Below are 15153 nucleotides of genomic sequence, written 5' to 3' on the forward strand. Positions count from 1 at the left end.
GCAACAACATCGCAAAAGTCAAAATACTAAAGTACTTCCGGGTCAATTCATGTCACGTCTGTCAAAATAAAACACCTACACTTCATGACGCTTCTATTTCGGATCAGTTAAATTCAGTTTGTATCATAAAGTTATGTTTCAGTTTTGTTAGTGGCGGTATATAAAGTTAAATGATCAAAGTAGCGGCGCTAACGTTGTGCGCCAACATTCCACAATGGCGTGCTTTTAATTTTGTAGTTTGACACCAGAAGCAGATTAAAAAAGTTTTGTCTCCCGCTTTCCGGTGGAGCGCTGTCACGTAACGTTGCCATAGCAATGGACTGGAGTCAACTGGACAAGACAGTCGTCCAGGTTCAGGTAATATTTTCCTTGTTTTTCCGTCTTTATGATCCAGGTTTCATGACATACAGAATATGTGGAGAGTTGTGTACTGTTTATTGACGTATAGCTAATGTTGCTAACGCGTGTAAACAGCTGATGTTATAGCTGTTGCTAATATTGTTACTGTGTTTCCCTCACCTGTAGGCACGTGCACGTGGATATTTGGTGAGAAAGGAATTGGCTCGTGCGCGAGAAGACTTTGAAGACATCGTGAAAGAGATCGATGGAGACTTGACCCACGTGCAGTGGAAGGACACGGACATTGTCCACACGCCCCACTTCACTGACACTGTAAGTTAGAGTACAACTCGTGAGTTTGAATGTTTAAATACGTTTATAGTGAGGAAAGTTTTGTGTTTGTGAGCTCTTAAATACATATTTCTCTTCTTTTGAATGGACATCAGGACCCATTTCTACCCAGCAGTGATGCGAGTTTACCTTCAGATCCAGGGATAGATGTCAGTGCGAGGCCTCAGAGCCCAGCAGCAGCATCATCAGCAGCAGCAGCAGCATCCTCCTTCTCGTCAGACAGAGGCGGTGATCACACTCTCCTCTCACAGAAGACAGAAGCTGAGAGGGATGATTCAGAAACCAACAGCAAACGTCATCTTTCAAGAGACTGTTTCCCCAGCAGCCATGGTGGAGACGATGGTGGGGACGCTAGACAGAAGTACCAGGAGGAAGATAAAGATGGAGGAGTGATTGAGAGCACCGGAAACTCCACCACCTTCTGGAGCAGTTTGGAGCTGGATGTGAGCGACAGTCACTATCACCAGGGTAAGTGTTGCCTAAAACTGGTTTACTAAACGTTTATCTGTCAATAATAAAACCAAAACAAACAGAGAAAATAACAGACAGATTAAAAGGATAGTTGGTAAATGTATGATTGTATATACACATGGATGTCTTTATGAAGCGTAATGAACAGTGTGGTTTGTCTCATGTCTCTCGCTGTAGTGTATGAGTCTCTTTAAATCTTATATCCAGGTCTCCGTCAGTACTGCTCGGCTCAGGAGGTGCCCCACACACCGGAGGCCTTGCGTCTCCATAGAAACACGCTGACCATGGAGCTGGTCTGGCTACAACAGGCCATTGACAGCAGGAAAAAGGTAAGAGCCAGATATAGTGTTTCCTACGCTCTTTCAGCAGTGGCAGTCTCCTGCTGCAAGAAAATTGCCTCCACTGCAAGCCAGAATTTATTTAGTGGGCTTGAAAATAAGTCAGCACAACAAAAGGTGCAAGACGAGGCATTTCTCACAGCATTGTTAGTATCAGAATAATAACCTCAATAAATCTGCAGCAAATGCTAGAGCCAGAAGCAATTTATTTATCACCTTGTTTGGCAAAGTGTAAATTAGCCAATTTATATAACTATACATGTGTTTGAGTTTCCTGTAATCTGTTGACTAAGGCTGTGTTTGAATGTGTTCAAATTCATCAGCAGCGTAATAAGCATTTGTCTTTGTTTCTCCCTCTCACAGTACTTGTCTCTGAAGGACAGACTGATCATGTCCTGACAGCAGAAGCAAATATAATCACGTGGGACCGGAGTCTCCACAGCTGTCAGTCAACAGTCGATTGTGTGTTTGATGAATCATGTACAGTGATGAATAAAAGTTATTTTTCTAAACCTGCTTGTCCTCTGTTGTTTCCCCTCAGTGCGGTTGTTTCACTTATTGTCCTCATGACATAAATCAGTAGAGGCCGAGGTAGTTAACTATTGTGTAGGACGCTGCTCTGTTGAATAGCATCAGTGGGAGGAGGAGGATCCTTGGCTTTAAACAAGTTTGTGTCTGGTTTCACAGAAGCTCAAATTTCCCATTCAGACAACAACGAATGAGCTCTCACTCATCAAACTCATTCTATTAATATATACACGGGAGTTTCCTGCTCAGCTGCTGTTGCTTATTAATGTCGTCACAGAGACGCCACAGGAAGAAGCCAATGAAGCATAAAATAGTAAAAAGAATACGTTTTTTTTTCCCTTATTTCAAATGTTATCATTTAAAAAGAAGCGTTGAGTAACGACTCTGCCAGAAATCCAAACTGTCACATTGATCTTTTTGATTGAACCTACAACACAGTGAGCCACCCTCTCTCCCCTCCTCTGTCTGTCTCTTTTGTTGTGGTTGCTGCTGATGCTTTGACCTGCAAAGCCAGTCATTGCTGGTCATGCTGCCATGGCAACCAGGAAATACTCACCGCCATCAGTGGAGTAGTGGCTGTGTGTGGGGAGATAGAGAGGAGCAGAGCGTGGCGAGTGGGAATCCAGACAGCACAACAACCTTCATCATCCACTCAGCAGTGTCTGTATGGACCAAACATCATGTCTTTGCATTCATGTGTGACAGTATGAAGTTATCTGTGCGTGTGGACTCACTAACAGGACATGTGTTTGGACTCTGGCAGTCACAGGTGCTTCACAGATGGCTGCCAGCACTGCAGCCACCACTCTGCTGCCGCCTGTGAAGAGCGTGCTGGTGTACAGGAATGGTGACCCCTTCTACATCGGCCGCAGGTTTGTGGTCAACCAGCGCCAAGTGGCCACCATGGAGGCTTTTCTAAATGACGTGACGGAGAACATCGGTGCGCCGCTCGCCGTCAGGACCCTGTACACCCCCAGACAGGGTCACAAGGTCACACATCTGCAGGACCTGCAGACAGGAGCAAAGTATGTTGCTGCTGGGTTTGAAAAGTTCAAGAAACTGGAGTGAGTACACCTGATGTAGGCTTAGTGAAATTAATGCATTGAACAGATGTTAAAGATGTGGCTTTTCTTAATCATATCCGTCTTCTTAATGTATAGTTACCTGAACGTAGGAGCAAAAAAGCACCCTGCTGCCCGTGAAGACATCCAGGTAGGCTTTTATTTTCTGTCACTCATTAATCCCAGTCTAACCAGCAGGAATGTTCCATTTGAACACTAGCCAAGTTAAATATGAAATCACTTCCAGGATTAGAGTGACTGTAGGTGCACTGTGAGAGTTGTCATGTAAATTAACTGATTGAATAATAGGCTCATGATTGTAATGTCTATCAAACACTCACTTAGGGCTCTCAGCGTGGCTTTTCAAGGCTTACAGCTGGATATTGTCAGGAACTTTTAATAATGAAAATGGTTAATGGTTAAATGGTGAAAATGTGTCTTCTCACCAGGAGTTGGACTATTATAGGTAATAAATTAGACTAAACAATGTATCTAATTGCAGTTATTTTTACTGAAATTACTATTGCAACGTGATATGAGAGGAAATGGTCATATTTACATCATTATTCTCATTTTCATTTGAATAACATATTGAAGATTACTGTGTGATATTTGTTCAGTGTGTAAAATATGATGTGTATAGGTTAGGACTTTATTTAATCTAAAATAATAATTTTAATAATAATAAGAGTTTTTTCTGAGAGCAACCTTTGGTGTGTAGTTGTTTTTGCTATACCTGCTGTGTGCACATCCATCCGTCCCATTTTCTACTGCTTTATCCTCCACATGAGGGTCACAGGGGCTGCTGTGCCAATTTTAGACTTAAATTGGTCTTATTCACTTGAAAGAAAGACAGGGCACAGTGATGAGGACAGAGGTACAAAAGCATGCAGGTGGAAGCTCTCCTCAAACTCAAAAGAAATTAATTGAAAGCAGCACAAACACAAAACCACTTCACGCTCAGAAGTGCTGACTTTGTGTCCCGCGCCGCTGGATGCAGAGCCATCTTCAGTCTTCAACAAGCAGTGCTACTTTTCTGCAAAACATAAAAGAGTGCACAGTAACTGTGTGTGCCTTGGGTGTCTGCCATTTGGAATGCAGAGTTTTACTATTGTGGAGTCTTACATGCCAGTGTTGTGGTTGCTGTGGAGCCATGCAGGAAGTGTGTCTGTATGAGAGAGCGTTTGATCCTGCTGGTTATTAGACGGTCAACATGTCTGGGCAGGCCTCACTGTTCACAAATACTGTAAGAGCATTAAATGTCTGACACGTCAAATTAACAACAAGGAAAGATTATCAATGAGTAGTTTTGCTCTAGGCCGATTCATTTTGGCTGCTTTTGCAGAGCAGACACAAATATTGGCTCCAGCTTCGAGAGAAGCCCTCAGATCAGATACGACATGTTTAAGTGTCACTGAAGAAGCCATGAAGTGAGATTAGTTTCCATGGCTGCAGCCTTTGAGCAGACATGAGCAGAATAGTCAATCAGTAATCACGCTTTTGGGGTAACTGATTCTTGCCACGGTGGACGTGCAGAATGTGGATAATGTAAATCTACTGAGGGAATATTTAATAAAGCAGAGGATATGACATCTTTTTCTCCTGTCTCCTTCAGGTTAAAGTAACCCAGAGGCCAAATGTCTCAGCCAAATGGAGGAAGTTCATACCTGTGCCTTGTATTATACAGTAAGTTGAATGAACACCTACACAAACACAATACAGAGAAGATCTAATTGTAAGAATATAGGTTTAAAGATTTGAATCCACTGAATGTTCCTCCATCACCAGCATGTCGAAACAAAACAACATGATTTCTACTTTCTATTCCTACTTAAATATGATCACACACTCAGAGAAAACCTTTCAGTGTTCACATAGTGCAGCTATGCAGGAGTCATGTTTCAAATGCTAATTGAAATGCTTTAATGCTTCTGTCCAGCATCTTCCGTAATGGAGACCTCCTGTGTCCACCATTTCGATTCATTATCCCTCGAAGCATGCAGCAGGATCTGGAGCAGGTCCTGAGCATGGTCACAGAGAAAGTCTGTTTAAGAACAGGAGCTGTGCGCAGGTGTGTGTGAAACCTGACAGAGACAATACACACTGAGGAGAGCCAGCAAAATCCACTAAACGCCTCTGTAACACTCAAACAGGTTGTGTTCGTTGGACGGAGTGACTGTGTCCTCAGCTGGGGAGCTGGAGACTGGTCACTGCTATGTTGCCGTGGGAACCGAGAGGTTCAAGAAACTTCCATATGTGGAGCTGTGGGTTTCAAAAGCGACGGAGAGGTATTGTCATGCAAGGTCACCTCGATGAATGTGTGCAAACAGACGTGTTTGTGTGCGTCTGTGCTGCTCGTTCTCCTTTATAAAGACACAAGAATGACTGTCAGACAAGAGGGAACACGGACAATAGATGATGACTCACTATCTTTTTCTATATTTTATAGATATTACCAAGGAAAGAGAAGACTGTTGAGGAGAACGGAGGTATCCTTGGGTTTGTTCTACAAAGCACACAACACAACATTTTCCATCTGAAGTACAGCACTAATTGAAAACTGTCATTTTCCTTACAGAACAGGAAAGCAGGGAGCGGTGCAGCCGATCAGTACAGTGACTCAGCTCTGCTCAACTCACCAGATGTGAGTTCTCCCTTATGTTTTATTCTCACTACAGCAGCTATAACGGGACTTATAACATCCTTCATGTTATTCTCAGTCAGATGGCCGGAGGGTGAAGTCAACAGGAGATGAATCTGCACCTCCACAAGACACACAGCAGAGGAGCAGGAGACAGGAAGCAGACGAGGCCTTTGCATTCTTCGCCAGGCCCGTCAAAATCCGCAAAAACAGAGGACTGTCGAGACTACAACTCACAAACGGATCTGGTCAGGAGCCAAGTCAAATCTAACTTAATACACATACTGTATATTCAATTATCATTATATTAGTCGTGTGTTCTGAAGAGACTGACAAGATCAAAAAGGGAAATGCAGGAGTAGAGAAAACTCAAGGCAAATGACAGTGGTGGTAAGAGATTTTAGAAAGAGATGAGTCTTTAAGAATGTCTTAAAAACAGAGAGAGACTCGGTTTCAGGAGCGAGATGGTGTTCAGTGAAGGAATGCAGTGGTCCAAGGAGCAGAAGAGTTAAAGTAGGAGTAGAAATAATATGTGAGTGCAGACTCAGTAGTGGCTCTGAAGGCAAGGGTCAGCGAGTAATAAAGGCGGGGGATAAATATGGCCTGTACCAAGGGTAAGGTGGCATACTGAATCCTGTCTATACATGTCTGCTATTGACTGAATATATAATGAGTATTGTCTTCTTACTTAAGTCCAGTCCAGCGTATTTAAAGGAGCGGGACGGAAGAGAAGAGAGGAGGTACGAGGAGCCGAGGAGGTGCAAGAGGATGAAAATACAGCAACAGAGCTTCCTGTTGACCAGGTCAACTCAACAGTCTTCTCTCCGTTTAAAAAAAAAAAAAAAAAAAAGACACTTCATGAATCTAAATCTTCCTCTCATTTAATTTTCAAGAGAGTTGCAGAAATAGTGGAGAATGAAGAAGTCGACACAGACGAGCCTCTCCACAGCACACAGCAGGTAGACATGAACAAGTCTTTATCTAAATAATGAAATGAGACATGGTTAGGTGGTTACATTTAGATTATCAACCACATCTGTCTTAATTGTTAATTGTTGTTGTTTCCTGTATGAATGGGTTCATAAAGTATTGTTCTTCTTTTAAAGGAACAGTCCCGTGAACAAAATGGTGTAGAACATTCAGAAACATCTGCTGCTGAAATACAGGTACACACAACCAGTGACTATCATTTAAGAGACTGTGGACTGAATACAAACGTTATAGGCAGTAATCACTGTCTTTCATCACAAAAGGAACCAGAACTGAAGCACACCTCTCAAAGACCTTCATTAATCACCTCACAGACGGAGAACGATGAAGAAAAGGTATGTTCCCCCACTTCACACTGCTCATCACTGGATGATGCTTCTTATTGGCATGAATATGATTAAAGGTCTGATGAAAATGTCTGTACTGTTTCACCAGGACAAAGCACAGGAAGTCCCATCAAATACAGTAGAACAGAACCACCATCAGAACGACAAGTGAAAGAGGAGAGGATTCACCGAGGTCATCACCTAAACAGCCGGACCACGTCCAAAGGCACAGAAAACGATCACCACCAGAAAGGAAATGAATGTAGAATTGTAACTGTGATAATGAGCCAAGTAACAACATGAATTCATGTTGTTATTCTTTAGAAAACTTGACGGAAAGAAAAATGTGACCTTCCTGGAATAAATTAAGAAGAAACGGGAAACGGACACAATAGCACAATAACCTGCAGTCCACTGCAAAAACGCAACACATTTGTAGCATGCTTGCACACCTCTACATGAAAATTATTTTAGTACTAAACATGATTAATAAAATTAACTATGTTCTCCATCTTAGTTTAATATATTAATATGCTAAGAGGTGCTAAACATTAATAAACAGCTTTTCAAGCTTTTGATCACAGTCCAGTGATCACAGTGATGACTTGAGATTAAAGGTTAGTCTGTCACCAAAGAACCAAACGTCACTGAAAACCACCGATCTCAACCTGCTGGTGGCGTTAGAGAAGAAGTGAGGACTTTTTGTGTGAAATTACATGAACATCGCTCAAGCCTAAGAAACAAAACTGGACTGGATTTGGTTGCATTAGTGTTAACAATGTTGTGTCCTGTCTGTTTTAAAGGATCTTTCTAATGCAGTAGATGTAAATAAAGACATTTTTTTACACATTCCTGTATTTGTACAAATGTGTGACGGTGTAAAAAAATATATTAAGAATTGTGTTTATTCTTAAAATATTTGACATGACAGGCTGCATGGATGCAACAAAACAAAGTAATCTGTACAATGCTCCATACAATAAAAATATACACTACATTACCGTGCAATGATTTATTTCTGAATATGGCAAAATTTTATCTAGACATATTTAAAGAGCTAACTTAAATACTTCAACTTTAATACTACTTCACTAAGTGCATCATTATCCACTGACTTAACTGCTATTTGTGCTCTTGTTTGCCTAAACACATAATACTATATAGTACAATGTCCCTTTTAATCCCAGAAGAGATATCTAATTGGTCCATTTCAAACCCCAGCCTTATTTAAATGTGTTCTCTATCGTTCTGCAGATGCCAGTCCCATGGCAGGGCAGCAGGGTGCTGAAAAGTAAAAGTTAACAACCACCAACTTCAATGTGAGAGCCATAAATCTAATGCAGCTCTCGGGTGAACTCAACATGAACTCACTTCCCCTTCAACTTGGCATTAAGAGTTTCTGACCAGGTCTTGTGAAGCTCACGACGAGTTCATTCAGGCACAATTCAGCAGAAACGTTCTCTGAATCTAAATTGCCCCCTCCGCTCCTGCTCCAATTCCGTCTTTCCTCCTGCTAATCTTTTGACGGCGCTGAAGGATTTGCTCTCATGTCATCATTTCCATCAGTGCACAGACTGAGTCATATTCTGCATCCCAGTGTTGTCATTGTCAGTGATGGAGCTTATAATACACAGAGTGACCCCGGCCATGGTGAGAAACATCCCTGCAACAGCACCTGCACATAGTGAGGTGTGAGGGGAAGGATTTGACACGAAATTCAAGTTAAAAAAAAAAGGACACAACATAACCAGTGCTGTCATTTTAAGGAAAGGAAGGTAGAGACTACCAATGGAATCTTCTTTGTCTTACTTTCACATTGAGATAAGCCACTATTATGTGTTCCTGATCCCACAGTTTGGAGCATCTGTTTTTTTTAAGAATTAATATCACAGAATGTGTGACTGACTAAAGCATTTGCCTCAGCATCAGTTCTGACTTACTTTTGCCTCCGAACTCTTCACCCAGTAACTTGCCGGTGAGCAGAGTGCAAAGGAATGTGAGCGAGTTTGCCACTGGAACAACAACGGATAACTCTGGGTAAAAAGAACAGTGAAAAAACATCAGATATAACATTTCCTTTTAATATCAGCACAAATTCAACTAATCGTGTACTTTAGAAGACAAAATCTAAAGCAGGAGAATATCCAACATGCTGTGCTCTGAATAACAACTGATTAGTTTGACAAACTAACAATTATCAAAATAGTAGGTGATTGATTAAATAGTTGATTACTAATCATTTCATTGTTGCAGCCCTAGTCGTAGAGTCGTTGTATTACTGGTATGTAATTGTGATTTTCAAAATACATGCTGTGTCGGTTTTATTTAACCCATTTACTATAAAATGGCTCACTAACAAGACATCAATCACAGAAGATTAGCATTTATTAGCTCTGATGATGAATAAAGTTGTGCCGTGTATGATGCTATTTATTCTCCACACCTGTGCTTTTTAATCTAATGAAATGAAGTTGTGATGCATTGAAACCCAGAATGCTTGTCTCACCTGTGGTGGAGAGCGTGTAATAGTAGATCAAAGAGCCACTCTGGTTCAAGAGAAAGGGGACGAGGTACTGAAGAAGATCAGAAACCGAATCAGACTCCGTGCTGTTGTCAAGTATGTTTTAAACACTTGCTTTGATGTTTTGATGCATTACAAACAAAGTAAGGAGTAATATCTGATACCAGGTTTTACCTTGATGTTAAGGAACAGAAACTTGACTTCAGCCAGGAGCTGAGACACTCTGTTGCTCTCTGCCACATTTTCTATGCCCTCTGTTCCTCTCTTCAGGAAAGGGTTGGTGCAGCCCCACAGCACTGACACCAGCAGCAGACTCAGCAGATCCACTGAAACACAACACACGAGAATCACTCACAGACAGATTCACATACACCAGCAGAAGACTCAGCAGATCCACTGCAACACAACACACGACATGAGACTCACTTACAGACTCACAGACTCTCTATATATAATGTATATATAATTAATACGTATTGATATGACATATCAACACGTCAATACGTGTTGATATGACATATCAATATGTATTAACCTATAACCAGGCTGTGGTCACATATATCTATATCTTTATACACATACATCATATAAACACGTATGAACCTATAAAAAAGTGAGAGCGTTAGCTACTAGAGTTAGCCACCGAAGCTACTAGCATTAGCTGAAGTTAGCTTTCTTCCTTAGCATGCGCTCTAAAATGTAGACAACTGTGTGGCTGCCTGCTTTTATGGCATTGATATATTTTGTGATCTGATATTAAACAGATACGCGTGCGTTTTGAAATACAGACGCGTTAGTTCAACTGTCAGTGAGTGAGAGGATGAATTAGCTGATTATACACACTCACCTACGGTCACCATCTTCAGGTAAACAGTCGACAACAGGGTGCGTTCAAGACCGCTCTTCACGTTTTGTTTTTTTGTATATGGCGAGTGTAAAAATTCAAGTGACTAATATCGCGGGTTTTACAGAAGTTAGTGAATATAATTAGCTATAAATATCACAACTGTTCAAATAATAACACACCAAATGAAACGCGGACGCTAGAGAGTCGTAATACTACATTTCGCAACATTTTCTGTATTGAATGCAGCTTGACAGTGTTTGAGTGTGGTTGTACGACAAGCTGCCAGCAGAGGGCGATGTGACAAATATCCTTTATTCTCTTTACGTCACAGTTTCATGTCCTGTTTTCCTCTGAACAAATAACACACACATTAAGAAATATTTAAATTTATTCTCATATATTTCAATTCAATAAAGAAAGAACACACACAATACAAATACAGGAAGAAAATAAAGTGCAAAATCCTTTGGTGTAGTATTTTTTGAGAAATGGTTCACATCAGTGTTAGGCTGACAACCACAAGTGTCACAGAATATCACTGTGCTCTCTACATGGTAAAAATAAAATAATAATAATAATAATAATAATAATAATAATAATAGTTGTAAGCATGACACATTGGGTTATCCTCTGTGGCATACTGGCTTTATTCTATACTAATTTTACATTTACTCAAGAACCTATATGGTTCCACTCCCTAATAGAGAAATGTACACAAACATTGTTGGAACATCAACAAAAAGTACTATCAATTAGAAACCTAATGGCATCTATCATCTGAATCTTCTGAACACTGAGTGAGCCCAAAAAGCAGCTCTTCACAACCTCCTCTTTCAATGCAATATCCTTCATTCAACCCCATGTGTCTGTGTCTGGGATGGTTTTGTTCATTATGTGTGCTTTAGACATCAGAATGACATCATTGTCATCCATGCAGTGGCTCAGTTAGTGTAGACAGTGACAGCACAAACGCTCAGGTCACACATTGATTGTCCACAGGATTCAGTCAGCACACACCAGTCACTGCCTGTAGTGAGACTAAACCACAGTCTCGGTGCTATGTGTTCTCCAGTGACGGTGAGTCGTGTATGGTGACCACGGTGGAGCTGCTGGTGGTGCTGAACTGCTCCAGGTGGTTTCCCTCCATGCTGCTCAGCTCTGCTCTGGGCAGCTGGAAGCCGTTCTCTGAGATAGGGTATAAGTTGGTGGTGCTCTCCGCCACAGAGTTGATTCGCATGGTGTTCAGCGGCATGTTGCTCTGACCCGTGGATTGAGACAACTTTCCACGCTGTTTGGAGCCACTGTTTGAGCCCAGGATCCTGGATGTATGTGTAAACCTGACGACAAGGAGACTTTTATTAAAACAGACCTTACGTAACACGTGTGCACCTGTTCGACTGCTTGTGAAGGCAAATGTTTAATCAGCTACTGACATGGCAGCATAAAGACATGTTGACGTGGTCAAGGTCAGAATGAGTAGCAAATGTGATTTAAGCGACTTTAAACGTTGACGTGGTTGTTGTTCTCCTGGGATTTTCACACGCACACAGAAAATATGCAGTACACTGCAACTCTGCCTAGAGGAGAAAGGCCACACTGGTTTGTAATAATAGAAAGGCCACAGTAACAGCAAACAACCAATCATTACATAGAAGGTATGCAAGCAGCCATCTGTGAACACACATCACAACACACAGGCTGCCACTCCTGCCATTTTTATTAGGCGTCCTTTGTACCTAATAAAGTGGCCTATGAGTGTGCGGCAGCCTTTTAATCTCATTTCTCGTAAAACCTTTCACCAAAGCTGTTCATTACAAACCTATACATGTCATCTAAAGTTTACAAAGTATGGAAAAGAAGCTTTTAAAAGTAACGTATGAATATGAGGATGTATGAATGTAAGTGTTAATCTGCAACATCTTCCTGAATAAATGAAAAACGTCAGGTGTTTATGTTGTCCTTCCTGTGGCTAAATTTAGCTGGACTGTTGTTTCACGGCTCGTGTCATTCAGAACGCAAAGGAACGGTCCTGACTGAGAGGAATGTGGCGTTACCTGTTGTACGTCTTCAGGATGATGAGCAGAATGGCGAGAATGAGGATGATACCGACGACAATGACAGCAATCATAGCCCCAGAACCTGAGAGAGACACAGGACAAACACAGGAAGCATACATCACTAACACATGTGTGACATGCAGAAGCTTGTTTTTTTTTTTTTGAATGACAAGGAGGACAAGACACAAACGTGACTGATCCTCACTCTGTATTAGTATTTGTTCCTTGGACTTTGTGACGGCGGTTGTATTTGTAGGTAGCGTAGTGTTGGTCACAGGTGAGACAGTTGAAGTTTGCATCTTCAGCAGTGACCTACAGAGACAAGGAAACAAGATCAGATCAGACATATAATAAACAGACGTAAGAGTAAACATACTTTGTCAACATCAGAAAAGTGATGGAATAAAAACAGAAGAAGGATGAATTAACCTTTGATTTATTTAAACTGTTTAGACAGAAGAAGGAGGAAGAAGAAGAAGTGCTGAATGATTTTTTTGAAAAATCGAAACCACAAAAATGAGGATGTTGATTTTCCAAAGCACTGATGCACAAATTATAATTATCATTAACCTACTTTTGGAGTACAGCTTATACTGTGCCTAAGACCTGTGTGTCCTCAGGAGTTCTAGAGCGTCTGTTTTAACATGTACATAAAGTGATTGTCTGAGTCATTAAACCCTAACTCTAACCCAGTAAGACAGAGAGCTTTAGAGTCATGACTCATGTACATTACAGACCATAATTCTCTAATGATCTACATCTAACAGTCATCTGACAGTGTTCCAGTATATAGAGCTTTTCTAGTCTTGATGATGCTGCTTTACTCTACAGTTTTCACACATTCCATTCATCAGAGCCAGGAATTGAACCCACAACCTTCCAGTTGAAAGATAACTGTCCTCACCTTTTTAATACTTTTATTATTACTTTCAAAACTTAAGTAGATTTTATGTCAGAAAATGACTTTTACTTCAGTAATATTATTAAAAAAAAAAGTTGCTTCGACTTCTACCAAAGTCAAAAGTGTGGGGTTGAAGCACATTTGCATGACAGCAGATGGGAACGCATGCGAACTTCACATAATGACATACGTTGTAATTATGAGGACATAGATTTCCGCTGAGCCGCTTCTCAAACACGCGTCATCATGGGATGTCCTCGTTCTCTCGACGTAAAAAACAAAGACTTGATAATGTGACTCATTATTTCATTATCGCCTGAATCATCTTCGGTTATAATAATCTGATAATGTGGCATTCACACACACACACACACACTGGTTTCCATAACTTCAGAGGACACTGCATTGGCCTACATTCATTTCCTGCACTTTTACTCTGACCTTTACTGACCTAATCTGAACCTTGACCTTCACCTCGATGTCTTCACATTAAAATGCAGTCATTTATGTGACGTGGACTCTAAGACAAGTCCCCATAATGTGACTGTGGTCCTCAGGTTTAGGTCCTCACAACATCAGGAATCCCTTACCTTACGGTCTATCACTCATGTTTAAATGTGGAATAACAAATGCAGAACCTTTAAATTGCTTGTCCTTATTCTGACAGGTCAGGTGTAAATAATCTAATCAAATGTGTTCAGTTACTCGCTGCAGAGTTGCTGAGAGGTGAGATTTAGTTACCTCTCACCGTATTTACGCAATCCTAAACTGAGATTAAAAGGAAGTTAAATGTGTCAGGAGATAAGAAATGTGTCGCCGTCTTCTTTATGAATGAATGAACGGTGTTTCACTCCTGTTGTGTACACTGTCTTGAGCATTAATGGAGCGTTAACGTTTACTCTTCTCTCCATCACACTGTTTAATGTGGTGAGCGTTGTCAAAGCACCATGTGTATATGACACATTTATGCCTATATCATACATCATATATATATATATACATATATCATATATGTGACAACCCTCACAAGACAAACATGAGAACACAGCGCTCTCTTTGTAAAGCGCTCTCCATCTGTGGACGTTCTAATGTGATTATTTATGACCAAACGCCGGTTCTTGCCACTCAGGTGTTCTCCAGCTTCCTGTGCTACGGCAAACACAGATCGACAAACTCCGCTAAGCACAGAGATTAGTACTAATCACATAAATATGACATGAATATGACATAAATATCACATTTGCTGTTTGTTGAGGTGATAAAAGACAAAGGCATCATATACTGGAGGCTAATAACAGTATAATGTTGTTGTTGTTATTGATAATATTATGTTTGAAAGAGTTAAAAATAATTCACTTAATGTACAGATCACTTTTTATTTCAGTCCACAGTCAATATAAAGCATAAAATAACAGCCTTTTCTGTTGTTTTCTTTTTTACTCTCACTATAAATATGAATATCTGTTCATTAACATTATAATACCATATATTAAATATAACATATAATATGATATACTATAGTATATACAGTTTTGTTTTGTGTGTGTGTAAAAAATGTAGATTTTAAATTGCTGTATTTTTCTGCTGGAGCCTTAATTTCCCAGAGGGATTAATACAATTCTCATCTCTAATCTCTAATCTAACAGACGCAAGCGTGTGAGCAACAAATCCAAACAAAGCAGTGTCATAACGAAGTAAGTCACAAAGTACAAAATCCATGTATCTGTACTTTACTTTGTTATTTATATTGTATATATATATATATATATATATATATATATA

General features: G+C 40.4%; 3 protein-coding genes across 3 annotated transcripts; 2 read left to right on the forward strand and 1 right to left on the reverse strand.

The window, feature by feature from the left end:
- Positions 1-315: 315 nt before the first annotated feature.
- Positions 316-1980, forward strand: iqcc (IQ motif containing C; the record flags this gene model as incomplete). Its single annotated transcript, XM_083906267.1, has 5 exons — positions 316-357; positions 526-672; positions 786-1158; positions 1369-1490; positions 1863-1980. The coding sequence occupies 5 exons, from the start codon at positions 316-318 to the stop codon at positions 1896-1898; spliced, it is 720 nt and encodes a 239-aa protein (XP_083762393.1). The 3' UTR covers positions 1899-1980.
- An 827-nt stretch (positions 1981-2807) lies between these two features.
- On the forward strand, positions 2808-7217 carry dcdc2b (doublecortin domain containing 2B; the record flags this gene model as incomplete). Its single annotated transcript, XM_083906281.1, has 12 exons — positions 2808-3091; positions 3188-3239; positions 4704-4774; positions 5028-5159; positions 5242-5376; positions 5538-5577; positions 5667-5732; positions 5809-5977; positions 6423-6532; positions 6623-6688; positions 7034-7054; positions 7155-7217. 12 exons carry the CDS (start codon positions 2808-2810, stop codon positions 7215-7217), a joined length of 1209 nt encoding a protein of 402 aa, XP_083762407.1.
- A 942-nt stretch (positions 7218-8159) lies between these two features.
- Positions 8160-10426, reverse strand: tmem234 (transmembrane protein 234; the record flags this gene model as incomplete). The annotated part of the gene is made up of 5 exons (XM_083902771.1): positions 8160-8720; positions 8986-9078; positions 9552-9618; positions 9741-9892; positions 10414-10426. The coding sequence occupies 5 exons, from the start codon at positions 10424-10426 to the stop codon at positions 8608-8610; spliced, it is 438 nt and encodes a 145-aa protein (XP_083758897.1). The 3' UTR covers positions 8160-8607.
- Positions 10427-15153: the final 4727 nt, after the last annotated feature.

The sequence above is a fragment of the Microchirus variegatus genome (genome assembly GCF_963457635.1).
Source record: "Microchirus variegatus genome assembly, chromosome: 2".
Classification (NCBI taxonomy): Eukaryota; Metazoa; Chordata; class Actinopteri; order Pleuronectiformes; family Soleidae; genus Microchirus; species Microchirus variegatus.